The 22,944-nt window shown below is 58.6% G+C and overlaps 1 protein-coding gene across 1 annotated transcript; it reads right to left on the bottom strand.

The window, feature by feature from the left end:
* On the bottom strand, positions 1-22,419 carry SEMA7A (semaphorin 7A (John Milton Hagen blood group)). Its single transcript, XM_047074818.1, has 14 exons — positions 22,228-22,419; positions 8,863-9,014; positions 8,283-8,324; positions 7,865-7,957; positions 7,562-7,646; positions 7,332-7,442; positions 6,547-6,686; positions 5,787-5,971; positions 4,832-4,940; positions 4,549-4,747; positions 1,989-2,116; positions 1,634-1,788; positions 1,367-1,428; positions 1-1,058 (listed from the first exon to the last, which is right to left on the bottom strand). Exons 1-14 carry the CDS (start codon positions 22,391-22,393, stop codon positions 697-699), a joined length of 1,989 nt encoding a protein of 662 aa, XP_046930774.1. The 5' UTR covers positions 22,394-22,419; the 3' UTR covers positions 1-696.
* Between the last annotated feature and the right edge of the window lie 525 nt (positions 22,420-22,944).

Below are 22,944 nucleotides of genomic sequence, written 5' to 3'. Positions count from 1 at the left end.
CCAGTCCCACCCTGTCCCACCCCACCCCCAGCATGTAGTTTTGGTATTTTCATACAGATGCAGTCAGAATTAGCTATACATGAAATAAGCCTAACATAAAAATAGAGCTTTTTCCGTCCTTCTGTCCGGAAAGCAAACATCCTTCAATAAACATGCAAGACGGCTGCCTAGTGGGACCCAGGGCTGGTGAGGGAGCCGTAGAAGGCAGCCCTGGGCCTACAAGAACAGCAGCTACCCCCAGCCATGGCAGGAGGGAGGAGGAGGGGGCAGTTTGCGTATAGAGAGTCCGATGGACTCGGGCCTCAGCCCCAAGGTCCAGAGCCTGGGGCCCAGCTTCCCTTTCCAAATCCCATTCTGGCCCATGGACTCTTGGGCTGGGAACATCACTGCATTTAGTCAAGTTTGAGGAGGAGTTCTTGAAAAGTAATCTCCAGAAGGTAAAATCTTAGGTCACCAATGCCCCAGCTTCACAGTCAGCGCCTTCACTCTGTGGCCCCCGCCACCCGTGCCTGCTCGGGCCCGGCAGCCGCCTGCGGCTGGCCATCTCCAGGCCTGGTGTCCTTCATCAGGTTATGCAGTCCCCCTGGAAGAAGCATCGGGCGAGGAGCTCGCCGGGCCCAGCCGGCTCTGGACGGGAAACTTTTCTAGTGCCCCTGAGGCTGCAGGAGCCTGTGCCATGCCCAGCCCCAGGGGACCTTAGTGGACCAGCAGGCCGAGAGTGAGCGTGGGCAGGACGCCCAGCCAGAGGGAGGCGGCCAGGGCCCGGGCCCGACCCAGCAGGTGCTCGGCCATGGCGCCGTCATCGGGCAGCAGCTCCCAGTGCTGAGCCTCACGGAGGTAGGAGCCCTCCTGGGCCTCGCAGTGGTAGTGGCCATACTGGCGGGCTGTGAGGTTCTCGATGAACAGGATGCAGTTGGGGCTCTGATGGCCTGGCTTGCAGCTCTGCTCCACGTTCTCCTCGTGGCGCCATGAGTAGGTGGCATGACGGGACTCCATGGGGCAGCTCAGGTAGTAACGAGAGTTCCGAGCCAGGGAAACCTTCTGCAGTGGGGCCCTGTCTGGAGAGGGACGGGGGAGGCAGCCGTGAGGAGAGGCCGAGGGCTCCCAGGGCAGACTGTATCCTCCTCTGCTGGCTGGGCCTCCAGGGCCAAGGCTTCTAAATGAACACAGTGCCAATCTCCTCCCCACTCTCCCCTGCCTCCCTCACCATCCCCCTCTCAACAACCACCCTCCCATACGACAGGGCCCCCTCTGCAGGACTGTCCTGCCCCATCTGCCTGGGGCCCCCAGGGCCAGGCCACGTCTCTCTCAGACAGGGCTGTGCCACCCTCAGCAGATTGGGGCCCAGCAGGGCCAGATCAGGTACCTGGCTTTGGGTTGGGGCATTCTTTGTGTGGCTCAGCTGGATTAACGGACTGCAGCACCGGCCTGGAGTTGGAAGGGGAAGAGAAAGCTGAGTGGACAGGAGGTCTCGGGTCTGGCCCCCCATCCCTGTCCTCGTTCCCCACCCCCCACCCCTCCCCCCACTCAGAGGAGGTTGTGGCCCAGCACCGAAGCCTCTTGCAGCCCACTGATGCCACCCCCACTCCTATGTCCACCTCCTCCCAGGAACAAGGGATCCTGGCCAACGTACCCTTGGGAGCTGTAGATGGAGACACAGCGGCCCTGGTCCCAGCCGCAGTAGGGGTCTCGGGCCATGAGGCAGCCATGACAGCCCCCGCCGTAGACCTCACACAGGTCCAGGGGCACCTGGCTCACCTCCCACTGGGAGCTCACATACAGCTTCCGCTAGAAGAAGAACACAACTGGGGTCAGGCCAGGGCCCCCAGCCCCAAGAGAGTTCTAAGTCCCCAGGCTACCCTCCAGGCTCTGAGCCCTGGGGCCCAGAGGCTCTTAAAAGGACATGCAAATCTCATGCAAAGGAGCTCTGTCCTCAGCTGGCCGTCGCTGGGTAGCTCCATAGGATACAGTGGGGTGGGGAGGCTCACCCGCTCAGCGTCCAGCGACATGGCCTGGATGGCGGCCGGGTGGTGAAAGGGCTGGATCTCCATGATGTTGAAGGCAAGGCTGCGTTCCCGCTCCTCTGACTCCACCACCTTGTGGATGGTGCCCCTGTCTGTGGGCGAGGGGCAGAGGGTCAGCGGGTCGGTGGGCAGGAGATCCCCAGAGCCAGGGAGCCTCCCTCTTGGCTGCGCCAACCAATGGGATAGTCGGTGGAGGAGGGCTGGGAAGTCATGGCTCAGGCGAGGGTCACAGGACTGGGGTGGGGTGAAGCGGGGAGAGGGTGACTGGGAGCCTGAGGGCAGCTCTGAAAGCTTCCAAATCTGGGCCACAGAGGCCATCCCAGGAGGCCCAAGGCTCTACCAGTCCACAGGGGCACAGAGCCGACTGTCCTATAGGCACAGCCCCGAGTGCCTAAATCCTGTGGGTGGGAGCCCATGCGCATTAGCATTTCGGTTGTTGAATCCTCCACACCCTTAAGAGGTGGGTATTATCCTCCCAGTTCAAGAAGGAGGAAATGAGGCTCAGAAAGGCTGAGCAACTTGCTCAAGGTCACACAGGTGATGACCGGAACCCAGAGGCATCAGAACCCCACCCCTCAGCTCCTTCTATGATTCCCCTGTTTCCTGGACTCTTTGGGGATGTTTTCTTTAAATAAACTTTTCATTTCGGAGTAATTTTAGCTTTACAGAAAAGCTGCAAAAATAGTACAGACTTCCCGAATACCCTTCACCCAGTTTCCCCTAACGTTACCGTCTTATGTAATTGTGGTACATTTGTCACAATGGAGCAATCGACACTGAGACATTACTATTACCTCAACTACAGACTTTATTTGGATTTCTTGGGTTTTTCCACTAATGTCCTTTGTCCGTTCCAGGATCCAATCCAGGACTCCACATTGTATTTAATCTTAGGGGATTTTCTTTTTAATTTTTATAAAATCTTAGATCTAAAAAGGGCCAGGCTGCCTGCCTCTGAGGCCACGCTCTCTCCATTCATACTTGTCAGGGACTAATGGGCATCCTGACCCCTGGGCCCTCCCGTTCCCACCTCACCCGCTGTCCCAGTTTCTAGAATAGCCTACCTCCCCCATTCCTCCCTCCCAATTTCCCAGGGCATCACTTGCCCCAAAAAAGCAGTCAGATGATGGGATGATTGCTTGCCTAGGATTCTCCTTTATGTGTCTCTGGCCCCCCTCCGCAGGCTCTGAGATGGGGCCAGACGCTCCTCTGTCCTGACAAGCCCCCAGCCTTGCCACTGCCTTTGCACACACTGCCTGCTGCAGCCCCATAACTGCTTCCCACAGCTTCTCCCAAATGGGTGAGCCTCCTGCTCTCTGCAGAGGGCTCAGAAAGTTCTATATCTCATCTGGCCCTAATCCTTCCTGCTGCAGGATCCAACATGGCATCTCTCCAATGGCCCTCACACCAAGACCTCATCACTCACGTGCACTCACCTCCCAGGTCTGCAGGAAGGGAGCCCACAGCCAACCTGGCTTTCCTGGTCCTGGCTCCTCCTCCCATGCCTGTGTTGTGTGACCCTTCCTCTCCGACACCCCAATGCCCTGCCATCGCCTGGCTGACCACAGCAGCTAGGCCAGCCGCTGCCGAGCAGAGCAAGGACAGGGGCCCATGGGTGTAGCCAGGATGAATGGAGGAGTAAAGAAGTGGGGTCTCAGGACCCAGAAGCCAGACCCCTTGGGGAATTCCTTTCCTGGAGGCCTCTAGGAGTCAAACAACCAATAAGGCCACCATGGCCCTGAGAAGGCCACAGAGTGAAACGATAGCAGGAAGCCACATTGAGGGGGAGATGTGAATAACTGAGGGTGGGTGCCTGAGGCCCTGACTGCTAGGCTCCTGGGGGAGACACTGCCCTTTCTCACAGCACCACCACTCAGTCTCAAGGAAAGCCTGTGGCCCCACCAACACTGATCTCCATGCTTTCTCCCAGCAGCCCCCTTTGCCCACAGCCTGGGAGCAAGAAGCTACCAAAAACTCAGCTCAGAGCTGGCTCAGCAGAAAACTGCCCCCCGGGGAAGCCCCCTCTGTGGTCCTCTGCAAAGGCTCCGCTGTCTGGAAGCCCCTCCTCACGGCTCACTAAATTCTTGGCATCCCACATCAAATGTTTCCTCTCACCTGCATGGTCCCCAAGACAAGGAGAGAGTTTGATTTCCTCCTTCTGCCTAGCAGAGGCCCACAGGATCCCAGTGACCAGGTCCTTCCTCCTGACTTTCCATTTCTCTTCCTACCCCCTTCCCCGGGTCAGACATCTGGACCAAAGCTACGCCCAGCTTTGCTCGGTCTTGCTACATTTCGGCCTCTAAATCCCCACGCTTGTTCTCCTCCCATCCTAGGATACCCTCTCCTCTTCCCTCTGCCCTCACCTCCCTTCCACAGCCACACACACTGACACCTGACAGCTCTTGGTCACTCAATTCTTCCTTCCAAGTATAAAGTTCCAACCAGATGCCAGTGATATCATTCCCTATACATTTCATATCCGTTTTTACAAAGCAGGCCAGAAGGTCCTGGGGGAGCCCCTCACCTGTGGTTAGGTAAAGCACGTGGAAGGTCTCCCCACGGCTGGCCTGCATGCGGTGGACAACCACTTTCTGGTAGTGGTACTTTGAGTGGAACAGTGGCGTCTTCAAAGGCCCCATGGGCTCTACTCTCTGTGCCACCTCAGGGTGACTGTCAGCCACCTGGAAGGTCTCCGTGGGTATGGGCTGCCGGTCTGGGAGACACTGGGCAAGGAGAACAGGTCCAGGTTAGTCAAGTGGCTGGGGGGCGGGGCTGGGGCCTGGGCCACAGTGGGCGTCACAGCTTACCTTGCCAGGCCGAGGGTTGGGAAGGCTCGAATGGTAGCCCTTGAGTGAGGAAGTACGAAAGACCTTGTCAATGTCACCAAGGGAGTACACACAGACAGCTGAGTAGTTCCTGGGGGGACACAGAGACCGCCTCACTGGAGGGCCCAGGACCCACCCACCCTCATTCACCCAGGCCAGCCCAGCAAGCCCGGGCCTGAGAGTTATGAAACACCGGAGAAGGAAGGAGGAAACGAGAGAGGAAGGGGGAAGGGAGAGAGGGAAGTTTAACCAAATTTCTCTCTGTCACAATCTAATCGCCCAACCTGTGTTCTGTCACAGAATCACTGAGTTCAGAGGCTAACCCCAGGGCAGGAGAAATCCCAACACACGCACTCCTGTTGGGTGATTCGCCAACCTCGCTGGACACAGCTGCAGCACACTGATGCCCGAGGAGGCCACAGGCCCGTCCCCTTCCCGGCCTGGCTGGGTCTACCTGCCCAGGGGCAACAGAGCAAGGTTTTGGCCTCCCCACCCTGTCCCCCAACTCTCCTCACATCCGCCTAACACCTTTGCCTGCCTTGTTTTCAATCAATGAGAGTGATTAAGAGGTGTGAATTATCAGGCGCAGGCAATGCCTGAGCAGGTGTGATAGCACCCAGCACCTAAGAGGCCTCAGCAGCCTCTTCCCAGCGCCCAGCACCCACTCTGAGCACAGAGCTGGTGGACACACAGGCACAGGCGCAGTCACGAGCATGCACATGGCATGTGCGCGCACACCCGTCGTATGCAGACTCACAAACACACCAATGCACGCACCTCCCTGAGCACTGGCTATCCCCCACCCCATGCCCAGCAACGGCCCTGTCCCTTGAACCTGGAGTCCCCACTCGTGCCACGTCAGCCTTCTCCTCAGCAGAGCCCAAGCCTCTTAACCAACGCCAGCTCCAGCCCCAGCCCCAGCATGAAGGTCACTCACCAAGGGTTGGAGAAAACACCATAGACTCTCGTGTCCCTCCACTGGCCATTAGGGTCAGGGAGCAGAAAGACGTCCTGCAGCCTGTTGAAGTTCTTGTTGGTGGCGACATCGCTGCACACCAGCATGGCTTTCAGGAAGGTGTTCCACTTGGAGACCGACAGTGAACTCTCGCCGCCCTGGTCCCCCTGAAAGGGTGAGGAAGGGGAGGCCCTCAGCACCTGCCCACGCTGCTGCACACACCCGAGGCACCTGCCACCAGGAATGCCAGCGCCCAGGCTTCAGAGGAGGAAAGAGAGCTCTGAAAGGGGCCAGGACCTGCCAGGGGACAAGGCACAGCTGCCTCTCCTCTCAGGCCAGGTCCTTGGGCCAGGCTCCCGCCGATCCAGGGCACAGGGCCAGCAATGGGGACCTGCACGGTAAGGGTGCCAGGTCCCCATAGAACAGATTGGCACCTTCACACAGGTGAAACAAACACGTGTAAACACACGTTCATACTCACGAACACACTCAAACACATCCGGCATGAATACAGACATTTGCACACCACCACACATGCACGAGACCCACTCTTTGCCCACGTACAGATGCATGGACCTTCTCGTGCACACACATTTGCTCCCACAATCCCACTCCCAGACTCACTCGCACATTTCACGCACTCCTTTATGGAAACACGTGTGCACACCTGACCCAGGCATGTATTCCCTTGCTCCTGTTCAGGCTCAGACACACACTCTTGCCCACTAGGCCACACACTCACCCTGCAGAGCTGGGCCACACGGGACACATTGAGAGGAGCCTCGGGGTTCTTGTCGGGATTGTCCTCTCGGAAGAAGTAGTAGATCTTGTCATCATAGGCCTGGTCTTGGTGCACAATGGTAGCCTTGATGAACTGGGGGTCTGCCAGAGACACAGATGAATGAATGTGAGGCTGGGAGCCTGCCTGGAGGACCCATCCTGACTCTGTGCGCGCGCACACACACACACACACACACACACACCCCTAGTCTCTACAAACAAACCCAGAGCAAATCAGACCTAGACTAAAACTCAGAACATCAGGTTCAACAGCCCAAGGGGCCTGAGACTCTGCACCCCCCACCCCACACTTGTTTTGCCCTCTTCCACAAAGATGTCATCGGCCCAGGAGCAATGACTTCATGCCTAGGGACTGGGGGGAGGTCCCTGGGGGCCCCTATGTCACTTCTGCCTAATTGGCAGAGCCCTAATGAGAAGGAGGAGGTGTGGCCCCGACATGAGCTCAGCAGAGGGATACACTATGGCTCTTGGGGACCCCACGCTGGGTCTGCAGCTTCCTCTGTTTTGCTCCCAATGTGTTGGGCCCACCCTGCCTCCACACCATTGTCTCTGTTGGTCCCTTAAAGACAACCTCCTCAGCTCTGGGTACCTGCCCCCCGTTTCTTGAGCAGGCTGTGGCCCAGCAGCCCTTGGGGAGCCCTCCTATGGAAACTGAGGGCTCTCCATCCACTGCCCTGGGCATTCACACCCCTTCAGCCCCCACAGCCCAGCCACAGCCCGACTCACTCTGCATAACGGTATCACTGGTATACAGCTCAATCTCGCCCTGGATGCGGCGGAACCGAGGGATCTTCCCGTTGAACTCCTGCTTCCGGATTGTGGAGTACACTTCGTCCCCTGGGCATGGTGGGAGGGGCATGGGTAAGGGCAGACAGCTCCTAGAAGTCCCTCCTCCGAACCTGGGCCACTGGACACAGAGCTGACCACCCTCCCCCAGCCCAAGGCAGCTGCCCTACCATCAAACAGAACCAGCGAGTTCTCATCTGGGCTGAAGGGGGCATAGCCTCTCTTTTCGCCAAGCGACTCCACGGTGCCGTTCACCTGGGGGAGACGAAGGAGGGTCAGACAGCACATGATGCCATGGCCACCGCTTCCTGTGGGCGCCAGCTTCCCAGCCACGATCCCCATCCTCCCAGGGATTTGATACAAAGTGAGGCCAGCCTCAGAGTCCCCCCCCAGCTCCTTCCCAACGTGGTGGGGGCAGAAGCCCACCCAGACGAGGGTGAGCTGACCAGATGCACGGGGAGGGGCCTTCTCACCAGGCTCCAACAGCTGGGGCGCCGGGCATTGGTGCCACAGATGAGCAGCCCCTCACCCTTCCTCTCCAAGAGCGTGATGTAGTTCTCACAGTCCTGCCAGGGCAAAAGGGAAAGAGAGATGTTGGCTGGAGGCCCGGCAGGCCCAGCACTAGGACCCTCAGTCTTGGGGCAGGAGGCTTCAGATCTGAGCAGAGGAGGTGCCACTGACTCCAATGCCCCAAGAACAGCAAGGACACAGGGGCCTTGGTGAAGAAGCATGTCTCCCTTCAGAACTGGGAATCCTGGGGCAGGGCTACCTCTCTCCTCCCAGACTGTGGCTCCTGAGGCAGCGCCATGCCTCCTTCCCCAGACTCTCAGGGACTCCTGTCCCTTTTCCAAGCGGGTCAGCCTCCCCTCTGTGCTCTTCTCCCTCACTCACCCGCTTGTCCAGGCAGGACCCCTTCGTGGAGCCAATGTTCACCTGGAGGGGAGGGGAAAGCATTAGGCCACTCTGCCAAGGCAACATGCCTGTGTGTGCTTTCTATGCATCCTCAGGACGAGCTCATTTTATAGATGAGCAACTAGGGTGAGTGATTTACCCAAGATCACACAGGCTGTTTGCCCTGATACCCAGAGCCAAAGCCCAGAGCTCACAGGCCAGCCCAGAGATCTCAGAAGATAGGGGCCATAGGGTTCTGGAGCCCAGCTTCCTGACTGGGTCTCCCCCATCAGCACTACTCACTTGGCCTGGGAGGTTAGCTCCAGGCTTTTCTCCGCACTGCCCCAACACCCACACCAATCTGGACTACCTTTAGGGAGCCTCTCGCAGGGACCATATATGGAACATAATGGGGGGGAGACCTGTTCAGGAAGAGATGCTAACTCCCCCGGATTCCCTGAGGCCCCTCACCAAGGACAGAGGGGAGATGAGAGAAATGGGGCGGGGAGGGAAGGAGGAAGGGGCTCAGCTCTGTCCCTGGAGCCAGCAGAGGGGTCCAGGCAGAGGGGTCTAGGCTCACCGTGCGCATGGAGGCATTCTTGCCCTCGGGGAAGTCGAAGAAATAGACCTTGCCACGTCCACCCACCCACACGGAGGAGCTGCCGGGCTCGTGGAAAAGCACCGTGTGAGGCTCAGCCAGGCCAAAGTCCACCCAGTCCTGCCCTGCGCGGCCTGAGGAGGAGGCAATTGGCAGAAACGTTGAGGCTGGGCCCTGGACAGGAAGAACCCCAACCCTCCCCACCCTGCCAGGCGTATCAGCACCTGCGTGGCAGCTAGTGTTTGGGTCTGGGCTGGGGCAGTACCAGGACTCAGAGACACGAGTGGGAGAAGTGAGGGATCCCCTGCTGGGGTCCAGCAACCAGCTGTCCTCACCTCAAAGCCAAGGCCCCTGTCCTACAGTATGTGTAACCTCAGGATGAGGGCAGGATTTAGGGACCCCTGGGGAGAAAAAACACCCCCCCACACTCACCACGCACATACACAGGCACACGCACACACAGTCGGCTCTTCCTGGGAAGCTGGGCTCTGGCAGGAGGAACCAGGGCTCCCCGTCTCTGCCGCCAGGACAGAGCAAGCAGCCACCTCCTTCCCCTGCAGGTAGCTGGGCCTCTAAGCAGCCCACTTAGAGTCAAGGTTCCCAGGGATCACTTTGGTCAGAGCCCGAACCCCTCCTTTGGGAAGCCCTCTGCAACCCCTTCCCGCCCACCCAGCCCCTTAGTGAGCCGGTCAACTTAGATCAGAGCTAGAAAGGAATCTGAACGTCCACTCCTTCCCATGTTTACAGATGGGAAAATGGAAGTCCAGAAAGAGGCAGCCCAAGGTCACACGGTCGGTAGCAGGCGCTGAACTAGAGCCCACGCTGCTGCCCCCAACTGGGCTCTGTGGCCTGGCCTGCTCTGGTCTGGTTTCACAGGGCCGCCAGCTCACCCCGGTGGGGAGAGATCAGCCCTCTCTCCCCAGCAACTCCGGGACAGGGAGCCCTTCACAGGGCACAGTAAGCAGAAGGGCTGACCGGGACAATTTTGCCCAAAAAAGAAACCGTCTGTAGCCACTGCCTCCAGGGAGGAGACGTCTCATCTCCGGTGACATTGCTGAGGTTGTCCTGGTTGCAGGGCTAAATTACAGGGATGGGACAGCCTGTGGCTGTGACCCCAGCAATCAGCCACAGCTAGCATCTCCCCACCTCTGACCAGCTCTAGGCCTCACCCCAGAGCGCGGCCTGACCACTGTTTATTCAGCTGCAGCAATTTCAGGAGCAGCCAGCTTACCCAAGACCCCGAAGCAGGACGCACCACAGCCCCACAGGAGAGGACAGCCATTTCCCTGAGTCTGCCCCCACCCCCGAGCCCTCTTGCTGCCAACCAGCCATTCCTACCGATTCTGCCTTCAACGGGGGTGCACCCTGTGACCCATACCTTCGTTCCCTTTCCCTAAGCTACCTCCCTGCTCCGTCAAATCATCCCTGGAAGTGGGATATTCTCCGTCTTCACCTCAGCTGTGGCCTGGCTCACAGCACAGAGGTGGAAACTCGGCCCCTGGGGGGCACACTAGTCCAAGGTCACACTAGGAGGGAAGACAAGCTGCCTTATCCAGACAGTATTGGCTGGGGCGGGGGGTGGGGGGGTGGGGGGGGGGGACATTCAGAGAGATGCAACACCGTGGGCCACAGAGAAGTGCTGAGCTCACAGCTCTCAGGTTCCCCTGGCTCTCCTGGGGCACCCCACACACAGCCAGAGCAGCTCAGCACATCAGGCCTCATCGTACCCCGGGCTCACCCCTTCAGCCCCAGCTGTGCAGGGCAGGGCTGAGACCCCGGCTCTGCACCGGGTCGTGGGGACGTGGTGCTGGCCAAGGCTCATGGCTGGCAGGTCTCAGCCCCCCGGGCTCCCCCGCCTTTTCAGTTGGGGTAAAATTAAAGTGCTGGGGTCAGCTCTTTGGCTCCCCTTTTACCGGCAGCCAGCCAGAGATCCAGACGGTCTGCAGCCACCGCCCCCCCCCCCCCCGCCCCCACTTCCCTAGCCAGCTATGGCCAGGGAAGGCTGCTTGTCTGCGTCTGGAGACAGGCTGGGCCCTGAGAGCCCAAGCCCCTGGAATCCTACCCCTCAAGCCACACTGGCCTCAGAGGAGGGGACTGCAAGGCCAATCACACACAGCTCTAGTGGTTGGGAAAGAGGCACCCGAGTGGCCCCTGAGGGACAGCTCTTGTCTGGGGGTCACGGTCCTGCCGTGGGGAATTTAGTCTGATGGGGGAAAGAAAGCCCTGCCCTGAGGAGTCAAGCCTGATGGGAGATGCATGGCCCAGCCCTGGAGAGCAAGGCCTGAGGGGGAGATCCGGCCCTACACCAAAATCCAGCCACAGAAGCGAGATGGCCACACCAAAGCAAGCCTCCCCAGATCTCATGCAAAACTGTTCTGGGACAGAACTCAGGACTGCTCACGAAGTACTTTTGAGGACACAATGGGAGGGAGGGTGAGGGCTGCCCGCAGCTGGGTGCAGCACCAGGCCCAGGGCAGTCCTGCACAGATCTGCAAGCCTGCGCCCCATTCCCTTTAAATCCTGGCTGCAGCAGCCGGGGTTGGGGGGGAAGCAAGGGACTACTCGCCCCATTTTGCAGAAGAACAAACAGGGGCTGGCAGCATTGCCTCCCTTGACCCTCTGGCTCCTACCCCTCCCCAGTCTGCGCCTGGCGATGTGTATGGGGAGGACGGCACCAGCTCGAGGCCTTGGCCCATTCTCCACCCCTGCCCCAGCCTGGCTCCCGCACTGCCCGAGGCCCTCAAAGGGCCTGATTGTGCCCGGGAAGTGTCTGAGCGGCAGCAGCTCGATGAATACATGAAAGGAAGCTTTGTTCAGGTCACAGGAGCGGGGGCTGGGGGCTCAGGGGCAGGAGGGCTGCCTGGAAGTGAAGGCAGCACTAAGCCTTCACAGCCAGGACCCATGGCCCGATGGCACCATCACAGAGAGCTGGGTCAAGGAGGGGGCGGCATTCAAGGCTCCGCCCATGCAGGGGCTGAGCAAGCCCAGAGGTTGCCCCTAAAAAGACCCAGCCAAGTGAGCAAGTGTCACATCCTTAAATGCATCTTTTTGCTTCCCGGTGAATCCATAGGGCTGGGGGAGGCAGATCAAAGCTACGTGGGTCAGGGACAGGCAGGAAGAGAATTCCAGACAAGGGAACCAGCTGAGCAAAGGTGGGGAGGCTGACTGAATGGTGGGTACATAGACCAAAAGGTCCAGAACGTGATGTGGAGGGGAGGTACGGAAGCCCAAGGATACTGCCCATCAGTCTCCACTGCTGCCTTCTCCTCCCTTGGAGCAGGGCTAGGGTTGCAGGGCCAAGCTGGGGAAACCTCCCCTCCTCCAGCATCCCCTACCTCCTTTCTCTCCCTGCCTGACCAGCCCCCTCTGCTTCCCATCCTGCATGTCTAAAAGGAGCACCGTCTGGCACCGTGTCTCCCCCCTCACTCCCCGGCCTGACGCATTAGTGGCTGACTAAGTGGTAGCTAAAAGCTCCCAGAATAACCAGGGGTTCAGGCAGGGGAGGGGGCTAGGGGCACATGGGGAGGGCATGGCCCCAAAGGTGGGCCAGGCACCCACCCCATCCTTGCTCCTTCTGGACCCAGAAAGCCCCCTGAGTCCCCTCCCTCCTCACAGTGGCAGGAGCTGCAAGGCCCAGCCCCAGCCAGAAAGGAGGGTCAAGAAGATAGCTGGGGGTGGGGGACAAGATGCTGTTGGCAAGAATCAGACCTGACTGCTCTTGGAGCCACCACCCTCCTACCACAGTCCCGGTGGCCCATGGGCTGGGGCAAGTCCGGGGTTCACACGTGCTGAGTTTTCCTAAAGCAGGCTGGCCTGGAGAGGTACTGCTCCTCCTCTCCTTCACTCTGTGTGTTGTCACCATCTGGTCCCCACTGTCCCCATATCCTCATTGCCTATGAAAGACGGGGGCAGCCCAAGGGGACGGTAGAATTGGGGCTGGAATGTATGGGATGTTGCTGTCCATGAAGGGAGCAACAAGGCAGGGACAGCCTTCCAACCTGACCCACTGACCCAAAGGGCCTTGAATGCTAACCTCAGGGAGCCCTTTGAAAGTGGGCATTGAGGCAGGCTCTGAGAATGGCAGGAATGTGGGCACGCAGCAGGGAATGCCTGAGTCAGGCAGCCTGGGGGGCCGGGGCACGGAGCAGGAGCCAGGCCAACCTCTGACTGGGGACCCAGCCACATCCTCCCACCACGGCACCCCACCCTGCCTTGTCAGGCCCACCTCACACCCTCACATACCACACACACGTGGCTGAGAAAGAGGAGGGAGTCCTCCTCCCCACATGCAGTCCAAGAATTAGCATGCAGCCTCTCCACCCTTTGCAACCCATACCCCACAGGTCAAGGTGGAAGAGAGAGGATCTGAACAATCACTGGGCTGAGAGGGCACAGAGGCCAGACACATGGCAAGGAGGGCAGAGGTAGGGCCAGGCTACAGCCCAGGGCTTCCGGTGCCCATCACCAGCTCCAGCCCTCCAGGACCACAGCCCGGACGGACCTCCCTGAGAGCCTCTTGATTTACAAAGCACTGTATATTGCTTCTTCCTACTTCCCTGGGTCATTTCCTGCTCCCCATCCTACCCTCCCTGACCACCAGGTGAAAACTTGCTAACCTGATAACTGAAGGGAATCACCCACTCGCCCACTTTCCAGGTGAGCCCTGATCTCTAGGGAGCCTTTAGTAATCCAGGCCTCAAACCCTAAGGAGTGACTAATGGGGAAACTCAGCACTGCGTCAGATCAGCGGAGGGAAACTCTTCCACTGGGATGAGTGCAAATGAACAAGTGTTTCATCTCTGTTTCTCCAGATATGGCCAGGAATGAGGGCAGGAGAAGCCGTTCCTATCCACAAGCCCAGTTTCCAGGGTGGCCCCGGCCCATGCCAAGGAGCAGTGATGGTTGCTCTTGGAGATCTGGTAACACAGGACAGAGCAATGTTCCAGACAGCTGCCTGGCAGGCCCTTGAGGTGGTACGTAGCTCATGGCGGAGTGACAGGTCTGCTTGTCTTCATCAGCCATAGGAACAGTGAGCTGTGTGCTGGGCTGAAGGGGCACATCCTCCCACCCACCAAGGTCAGCTGTGGCGGGGAGGGGAACATATCTCACGTGTGGGCTCAGTCCTGGCTCCAAGAAGCCTGTGCTCCCTTTGGAAGCCAGGTGGCTGGTTGTTTGTGACCAGGGCCTTCCTGAGTTCAGTTTCCTTCTCTGTGAATTGAAGAGGTTGGTACCTGCTACCATTTAGGTTTTATGACCCACTCATGGTTCTCAGGACAAATCACAAAACAGTCAGGGTTGAGTTCACAGGTCCTTTTGGGGAAGGTGGGATTATGAGTCCTGGAAAGGTCAGTGACAGCTTTTGGATGGAGGTGGGGGTAGCAGAAGAAGCCAACCTCACCTTCTGCCTCCATCAACTAGCCTGCCAAATTCCCAACCACCCTGCAACGAAGGCAAGTCAAGTGTATGCACCCCCATTTTTTAGTTACTTTTTTATTTGAGAGAGAGAGTGGAGGAGAGGAGCAGAGGGGTGGGGGGGGTGCAGAATCCCAAGCAGGCTCCATGTTGAGCATGGAGCCTGATGAGGGGCTCGATATCATGACCTGAGCTGACAAAATCAAGAGTCAGACGCTCAACCCACTGAGCCACCCAGGTGCCCCTGTACCATTTTATAGACAGGAAAACTAAGGCCCCTCCAAGCCGGCAAGGGCCATGCGCTCTCTGCACCACGCCACTGTGCTTGAAGGGCCAGAGGCTTGGCTGGTGGGGAGACCAGCTGGGGCCAAGCCTTCAGGGGAAAGGGCAGTGTGGACAGCAAGCTGTGGGGGCGCCAGTCTGACACCAAAGCCTACGTGGAGCAGGGAGGAGGTTCCAAGGCCAGGGAAGGCAGGAAACCCAGGATGAACATCATGTCCTGTCCACCTTCCGCCTGCTCTTCAGCCCAGCAGGTTCCAAAAGCCCCAGAGTAAGGCCAAGGTCAACTATCCTTCAAAGGAGAGGATGGGCAGAGGCATAGGGCCTGCCCTTGGGCCCAGAGCCAGGGCAGAGGTGGGGGAGAGGGCAGAGATGGCTACATCACCCTAGCAGAGGGAGGCAGACACGATGGGAAGACTTGAGAAACAGAAGGTTCCCCAGCTCACTCTTAGCCTGGGCCAGTCGGGAGGGTGGGAGTGGGCAAAGAGCAAGGGCAGGCACCCAGCAGAGCCAGTAAGGGAGAGCTGGCAGGGGCCGGCTGCCAGGGCTGCATTTCATCAGAAATCAGAATGTCAAAGGAGGAGAATGACAGTGATGGCAACAGTGATTTTCCTACCACCAAACTGTTCCACTGCATTTATTATGTGCCAGGCACTATTCTTAAGTGATTTGTAGATAAATTAACTCACTTGGTCATCACTGAACTCTTAGAAGGTGGGATCTCTTACTACCCCCATTTTATAATGAGCTCAGCGAGACACAGAACTTGAGTAACCCGCCCAGGATCACACAGCTGTTAAGTGATGGAGGTTGACTCTCAGGCAGCTTGATTCTGGAATCTGTGCTTAAAGCACTGCGCTCCATAGAAGGGCCCCTGGAAGCTTCCAGGCCAGTGCCTCCCACACAAAAGAGAAGACTGGGGGGCAGAGAGGGTGGAGCCTGGTCAGAGGCCTCTTGACCCATGAAGGCCTGACCGCGATGCCCCAAAGAGAGTGTAAGAGCGTGGGTGTGCAGACCCGAGGCACCAGGGATTAGGGGTGTGGGGTGGGGTGGTAGGGATCTGGGGGTGCAGCACAGCACTGAGTGCTGACCAGCATGACTAATTAGGAAGATAAATCTCTTGAGATCTCTACCCAAAATAGAAAGCACTGTCGAGCCTGAGGCAGACCACAGTGAAGGGCAGGATATGCCCATGAACCCTTCTTTATTATCTGTCCAGCCAGGTTCCTACCCAACCAGCACCAACCAAAAACACTCGCCTCCACCCCTGACCCCTCAGCTCAAAAACCCACCATGACTCTCAACTGCCCACCCAGCAGGGCCCTCCCCCTCTACCTGGCAGTCAAGGCCCATGTCTGCCCATCTCTGCCAAGGCTCTTTCCCTCCTCCGCACCTTTGCTTGTGCTCTCCTTTACCTTGATTGCCCTTTCCCCTTCTGTCTGTGCACATGGTCTTTCCTGTCCTTGAACACCTGGTCTCAACCTCCCTGGCTTTAGGAAGTGTTCCCTACTGCTCCAGCCCTCACTGCTCTGTCCTCCCTCTGACCTTGTGCTATATACCATCTGGCACACACCATCTTCTCTCAGATCACCTGTCTGGTGGGATTTCACCTGGACTGTGGGGTCCTGAAGGTGAAGTCCAGGCTTCCTCTCGCTCTGTGGGCCCTGGGCCAAGCCAAGGCCAGGGCTGGGCAAGTAGGGACAGTTTAGATAGTAGGGAGGGGCAGACTGGGGCAGTAGGCCACGTCGGAGGAACTAACATCTTGGATGAGGCTCCTGAGCCACTGACAGCGTGCTTAGTTTATCACAGTGACCTTCCTTCCTCACCAGGCTGGCTCAGAGCCCTGGGCCCAGCAGATAAACAACATGAGTGGTTCTCTGCGCCCCACCTTGCCCCCACCACATACACCTGCCCTGCGCTCTCAGTCTGGCTCTTCCTCTCACCCCACACTGACCTGTCCTGCTCTCATCTCCTGTCACAGTCCGTGGCTACACCTACAGGTTCCAGATCTCCCAGGTGCCCTCCCTAACCAGGCAGCAGGCCCACCTCTCCAGGCACCTGTGTGCTCCCCAAGGGCAAACCCTTGGGCCTTCTCCTGCTCTCTCCCCTAGAGAAGCTGCACAGACCTAGGCACGGGGGCAGGTGCTGGCTGCCTCCACAGTGAGGGCTGCCCCTGAGGGTGTTAGCACAGAGCCCGAGCCCTTGACTAGAAGCAAGGGGTGCAGGAGGCAGGGTAGGATCAGCCTAATCCCAGGCTGCCGTGACAGTTAAACCCAGATTAGCCCATGACACAGATCAACCTGCCCTCAAGACCTGAGGCCCAGCTGCCCTGAGGAAAAGACCAGAGGAGGCACATCAAGCTGGCCCAATCTAAAGTCCTAAAGGGAAGATGGTCATGGCCAGTGGGGCTCCTGGGAGCAGAAAGCACTGGGGCCGGAAGAGTCTGGGCTCAGCCGAGCTGGCCGAGGAGGAAAGTGCTCAGTGAGCCCCAAGCCTGGGGAAAGAGCATGTAGACAGACAGACAAGTGAAGGGAGGCCAATAGCTGAGGGCAAGAGCAGGCTTGGGCAGAAGATACAGTCCTGGTCCCAGCTCTGCCTATGTCATTGGGTGACCTTGGGCCAGTCTCTGTCATCTCTGGCCTCAGTTTCCCCATCTGTGGAACATGTCAGGGAACGTGTGGATCTCTGACATTTGTCTTCTGATGTCCTAAGCTCTGCCCCATCAGGCTGTGTGGGTTGGAGTCATTCAAGAAGTTTCCTTGGAGGAAGTGAGACAGAAATGGCAGAAAGGAAGAGAATGGGGTGCTGGGGCGGATGACAAGCAGGGCAGTGGCCCTGAGGCAGGAAAACATGGGCGCTGGGGAGCAGTGAGGAAAAATGTGTGGGAGACAAGGTAGGCATGGGGCCCGGCCACCACGCAGCACTGGGGAAAGCAGTAGCTCTGTCACTGTGTATTTGAGGTGAACTGTTCAGTGCATTAACGTGAAGGGATGGAGGGGCCTCACGGGACAGACAGACGTGTCCAAAAAAGGAAATTAAGAGAAGGGGAAGCTTTCCGGCCCCCGAGCTGCCAACAGAGCAGAGGAAGTATGGTCAGTCTCTTGTGACATAGCCAGACGCCTATAGTGGCTGACATAAGGGACACGGGGCTGGGTGTGGAAGACAGGACGTCAGCTAGGGCCTCAGCTGTCAACTATAGGGCCACCCACTCCCACCACTGCCCTCTGCGGGCTGCTGGGCCCCTTCCCCTGGCTGAAGCCTCAGTTTACCACCTGCACATTAGGGGCCCTGACCCGACCCCCCACAAAGAAGGGTACCCAGTTCTCCCTGCTTCTCCTGGGTGCCCAGAATTCTGCCCCACACCTGCCACGTCCCCTATGCCCAATGACCTACCCCTGCTAAGGTGACCTTCTCCTGGAAGGGAAAGCTGGTCAGAGGAAGGGCATGCTGCCCTCAGCAACAGGGCCTAGATCTTCCCCACAGGGAGAGTCGCTGGTGAGGAACAGGCTGCCTCATCTGTAGAACCCGGGCAGTCAGGAGTTAGGCAGAAAGCTCTGGTCTCCCTGGACCCAGCCCTGGCTTCCCATCAGGGAGCTAGGACACTCAGGAGGCCTTCCCTGCCAGATCCCTCTTCCTGCTGGCTGTGTAAGGTCAAATGGCTCACTTTAGATGTCCCCTCCTGCAAGAAACCTTCCTGGAGCCCCCAAGCCCTGGCTAACTCAACGTCTCCCTCCTGGAGACACCCACTCAGCTCCTCTCCTCTCCCTGGTCCTAGTTGCAAGTTTATGAAATTATGTCACACCAGGTACTTCCTCCTGTCCCTCCCCTCCGACGCTGGCTTCTACTCCTCCTGGCATCCCAACTTATCACCTCTCCCGGGAAGCCCTCCTTGATTGGGCAGACTGGGTTAGGTACCTCCTCAACCCCCATAGTTGCCCTTTGTTACAGGCCCTGCCACATTTTATTGTAAGTGAAGGCTGACCTGCCTGTCTGCCTCCCCATCTACCCTGAGAAATCTACAAACTTGTCTACTTTCTCATCCCTGGGTCCCCAAGCCCTGCCCTGGGACCAATACAAGGTTGGCCCCAGCAAATGTCAAATATGCTAAATTACTATGTCCACCCTGGAGACCACAAACCAATGAGCCACTTCCTCCAGCTGATTCACAGCCTTCAGCTCACAAGAGAAAAAGATAGGAAAGAACACAGAACTCAAGGATTTCCCCTGACTTTCCAGGTTTCAATTTCTCCTCACCGCTAAGGTTTGAACTGGCCACCACAGCCTCTGCCCATCCCAGAGAATTCGCGCTCTGATAAATATAAGCTCCTCCCTCCTTCTGCCCACTTTGGACATTTGAGGAAACTGAGGCTCAGAAAAAGGCAAGTACGTGCCCAAGGTCACACAAAAAACCAGGTCAGAGCTAGGACCAGAGCCAGGCTCCAGACCTCCCATCTCTTTTCTCCAAGCCGTATAGTCTTAAGCCCGTGCCAGCATCCACCCCACCCCAGCCTACTCTCAGAATCTTCACTATCCAGGACAGAGGGGCCACACAGCTTGGCAGGATGCTCCCGGTGACATCACCGTGCATCTCTCCCAGCTCTCCCAGCTTAGGAAACCCCCCTCTCCTCCTGGGAATTGCCCCCCTTCCCTGGTTCTGCAGAGGGAGTTCACCTTGAAGGTGATGAGCACATCTAAGTCCCCAAGGGGGCAAGGATTTCCACTGGAAATGCTGATGCTTGGGGAGCCCCAGCCGTGACCTCATCTCCTGGAGGAGGTGACAACAACCCCCTGCCCTGGGGAGTCGCCCCATAATGGCTCCCCCAGCAGCCACCAAGTCAACAATAACATCCTGTTGTTTAATTGGACAAGGGAGAGCCCAGAACCAGCTGGGCAGGTGGAGACTGGAGACTGGGCACTGTTTCTCTCGTTTCGTGCTGGTCACCTCTGATCTTGGGGGTCAGGACCTTCCTGGGCTTCTCCATCTCCTCCAAGCAGGGATGGAACAGGAGAGGGGTGCACAGCTTACATAAGCATGCCAACACAATCTCCTCTAGCCCCTGCTTGCAGGGAGGTAAGGCTCACACCTGGCATCTGTGACCAGTTCATGTGTCAGTGATGCCCTCAGAGGACAATCTCCAGAGCCCTTCCTGATCTGGCAAGCTCTGAGGGTCAGAGACAGATGCAGAGTTCAAGGGAACCCAGCAGGTCAGTGCTGACACAGTCCTCTCTCTCCTGGCCAGGCCTTCATCAGGCTGAAGAGGCATCAGCCTTCCCAATAAGTGCAGGCTGGGAATCTCTCAGAACTCCCTGATCTAATCTTTCCCTGAGGCTTAGGAGACCAAGCAACAAAAAATAAATGACAGAGAAGAACCCTCCGTATCCACTCCAGTCCTTGCACCTATCCTGGCTTAAAACTAAAACTCTAGTCTATGCTTCATAAAAAAAAAAAAAAAAAAAAAAAAAAAAAAACTGGCTCCAGAACTACCATTATCTTTGATCTAGTCATTCATGGAAGTCAATTCCCACAGCACCCCAACCCCTGCAAGACAGGGACCTGGCCTACAGCAAAGGCTGGAGGGCCCTCTTCTCAGCCTACTCCCCTGTTTGCCCTGCCCAAACCCATTCCTGTCCGACTGCCATGTGTCACCCCACAGGAAATAGGAGACAGCTGTCAGCCAGGCATACCATCACCAGCTGGTGGGCCTGGGGGATAGGCGGATGGCAGGGTCCGTCTGGCCAGTGGGGCGCCTGGCACTGGTGCAGATGAGCAAAGACTGCCTTTGGACAAGATAGGTGAGGGGGTGGCAGATCCCAGTAGGGATCAATAGTGCATTATGAAGCAGAGGGCACGGCCAATGCGGGCCTCTGTGGTACAGTTGTGAACTGCGCACAGGGGAGAGGTGGAGCTGGGCTGGGAGCTTTGAAAGTGGGTAAGAGGACTGAAAGCAGCTTTAAATAGCCCCAGGGTGGGGACTAAGTGCCCAAGATGTGGAGGTTCACATTAAGTGCTAAGATGTGGCTGCGCATTAAGTATAGGGGGAGGGGTCTTAGGAAGACTTGGGGCTAGGAACAAGCAGAGCCAAATGCAAGGGGTTGGGTGCAGGGGGGGAGATTCCAGAACACTCAGATATGGCCATTTGCCCTTTTCAGAGTGCCCAAATGCTGTGCTGTCCAGGACAGCCAAGGGGACGGAGTCAAGGCAGGGATGCTGGCAATGCAGAGAAAGCCTGGGCTGGAGCTCGTATGACTGAGGGGTGGGCAGGTGTCCACCATGAATAGGTGACCAGAGGTCCAGCTTCCTGCTCTACTCCTACCAGAAATACCTCTGCCTGGGAGCAGAGTCCCTCCTTTATGGCCAAAAAATTGCCTAAATCCTTCTCTCCTCCCTAACTCAGAAATAGCACTGGTCCTGTGCCAGATCAGAGCCCCCAGTTTGCACTGTGAGCTCACACACTGCGGAGTGACCTTGGGCAAGTCACATTCCCCCCGCTGCAGCTGCAGATCAGGCTACTTGTTTTGTGTGTGGGATTTTTTCCTCTCTCTGCTAAGAATACCTGCCCCAGATAATGCTCAGGCTCTGGCAATTCCTGCAAACCGCCTCAGGCATCAAAGGGCCCCCAGCAGGGCCAGACCAGACCAGTCCCCCAGTCCCCCAGCCCCCACTACGAGTCCACCACCACCACAGGGAGTCTGCAGTGCCGCCAAATTTGGAGGACAGAGCTCTGTCGGTCTAGGGGCGGGGAAGCATTTGTGTGCAATGCAGGGGAGGGGAGCTCAGTTCCTGGCAGCAGAAAGACTCAAACCCCACCTAAGCCGGCTTTCTGACCCATTGTACAGGGGTCTAAAGTGAGGCGCCCCTGGGGGAGACTCTGGTCCCCCCGGTTCACATATCTATCGAGGCCTAAAAGCTGCACTCCCTCCCCAGATCCGCCACCTGGGGGTCCCAACGTCCGTGCCCCACCCAACGGGCACTGCCCCCCAAGCTGGCGCCGATTCCTGATGACAACTGCCACGTGCAGACAAGGGGGGAGCGGCCGGTCCTGGCATTGCAGAGGCAGCGCCCGGGTGCCCCAAGCCTCCGCACCGCACCTTGTCCCGGCTCGCCACTGGGTGTCCACCCCTTTACCCGGCCCGCGCTCGGGGCCGGGGCGGGGGCGGGGGCAGGCAGCGGGGTCTTTGTTCCCGCAGCCGGAGCGCAGCGGCGGCGGCAAGGGGTCCGCGCCCCCCTTGCCGGCCCAGCCTGCGCTGCGTGCGACAGCGGAGCCCGCAGCTCAAGAAGAGGAGACCTGGGTGGAGGTCCCGGCCGAAGAAAAGGTCCTGTACAGAGGTCCTAGCGCTGGAGGACCGAGAATGCCTCTCGGCCGAGAGAGGGGCCCTCTTCCTCCCCTGCGCCCCGGCGCTGCGGTTCCCGACTGGGGGCGGACTTGGAGCGACTTAGCCGGGGCTCCGGCCCCCGCCGCTCGCTCGCCGCAGCGTTACAGCCGCTCCAGCGTGCCAGCGCGCACACTCACACACTCACCCAGACCCACACGCTCCCCGCGGGGACAGCCCGGGACCCGCAGCGCAGCGCACGCACTCCCTCCGGTGCCGCACACTCTGCACCCGCCCCGCGCGGCGTCCGTTCCCTTTCCCCACCGGCCGCGCGGCGCCACCTACCTTTCCAGACAGCGGAGATGCGGGGTCCGCTCCTCTGGTGGCCTTGGGTGGCGGCGGCAGTCCAGAGCAGCAGCAGCAGCTGCAGGAGCCAAGACCGAGCCAGCCGGCCGGGAACGCGGGCGCGCGGGGCGCCGAGGGAGGCGCATCCGGGCGGAGGCGGTGTCATCCCGCAGCCCGGGAGCGACAGCGGCGAGCAGCCGAGACTGAGCCAGCGCCCGACCGCAGGCTGCTCCCAGTGCAAGGAGGCGGAGTCAAATTCCTGACCCCACCCTCCCTCCCCGCTTCCCCACCCCGCAGCCTTTCTCGCCTCCCTGCTGCCCAAGGGGGGCGCAGTGCCCGCAGCTAGGGAACCTTCGCCACCCTCTCCCGGGCAACTCCAAGGGGAGAACCCGGACCGCCAGGGACAAGACAGACGTGGACTTCTCTGATCGGTGGCAGGCCCTGTACCCTCTCTGGGCCTGAAATCCACTCCCCCATACCCCATGAAAGGGTTGGCCTAGAAGTCGGGAAGCATCTCTCCTAGGGCATGGACCAGGTAACTGCACTAATGGCCAGCTAAGTGGTTTGGCCCCTGAAAGCTTGGTTCTCAGAGGACAGGCTAGCTTGAGTGTACACGGTTCCCTCGGAGACTATATGGAGGAGCAAGATGCTTTCCCCTGGGGGAAAACAGGCAGAGGAGTAGATGATCTGTGGGGAGCACTCAGCACCCCATCATTG

The sequence above is a fragment of the Lynx rufus genome, unplaced genomic scaffold (assembly GCF_022079265.1).
Source record: "Lynx rufus isolate CCGP_SWC_20201006 ecotype Redwood Valley unplaced genomic scaffold, mLynRuf1.p SCAF_13, whole genome shotgun sequence".
NCBI lineage: Eukaryota > Metazoa > Chordata > Mammalia > Carnivora > Felidae > Lynx > Lynx rufus.
The sequence above is the reverse complement of the archived record's forward strand: the minus strand, read 5'-3'. Positions and strand labels throughout refer to the sequence as shown.

Coding starts and splice junctions, on each gene's coding strand:
- SEMA7A (XM_047074818.1), bottom strand. CDS start 22,393: ATGACACCGCCTCCGCCCGGATGCGCCTCCCTCGGCGCCCCGCGCGCC. Junction 6,687..7,331: donor CAGTGATACCGTTATGCAGA/GTGAGTCGGGCT, acceptor TGTCTCTGGCAG/ACCCCCAGTTCATCAAGGCT. Junction 4,941..5,786: donor GGTGTTTTCTCCAACCCTTG/GTGAGTGACCTT, acceptor GTGTCCCCCCAG/GAACTACTCAGCTGTCTGTG.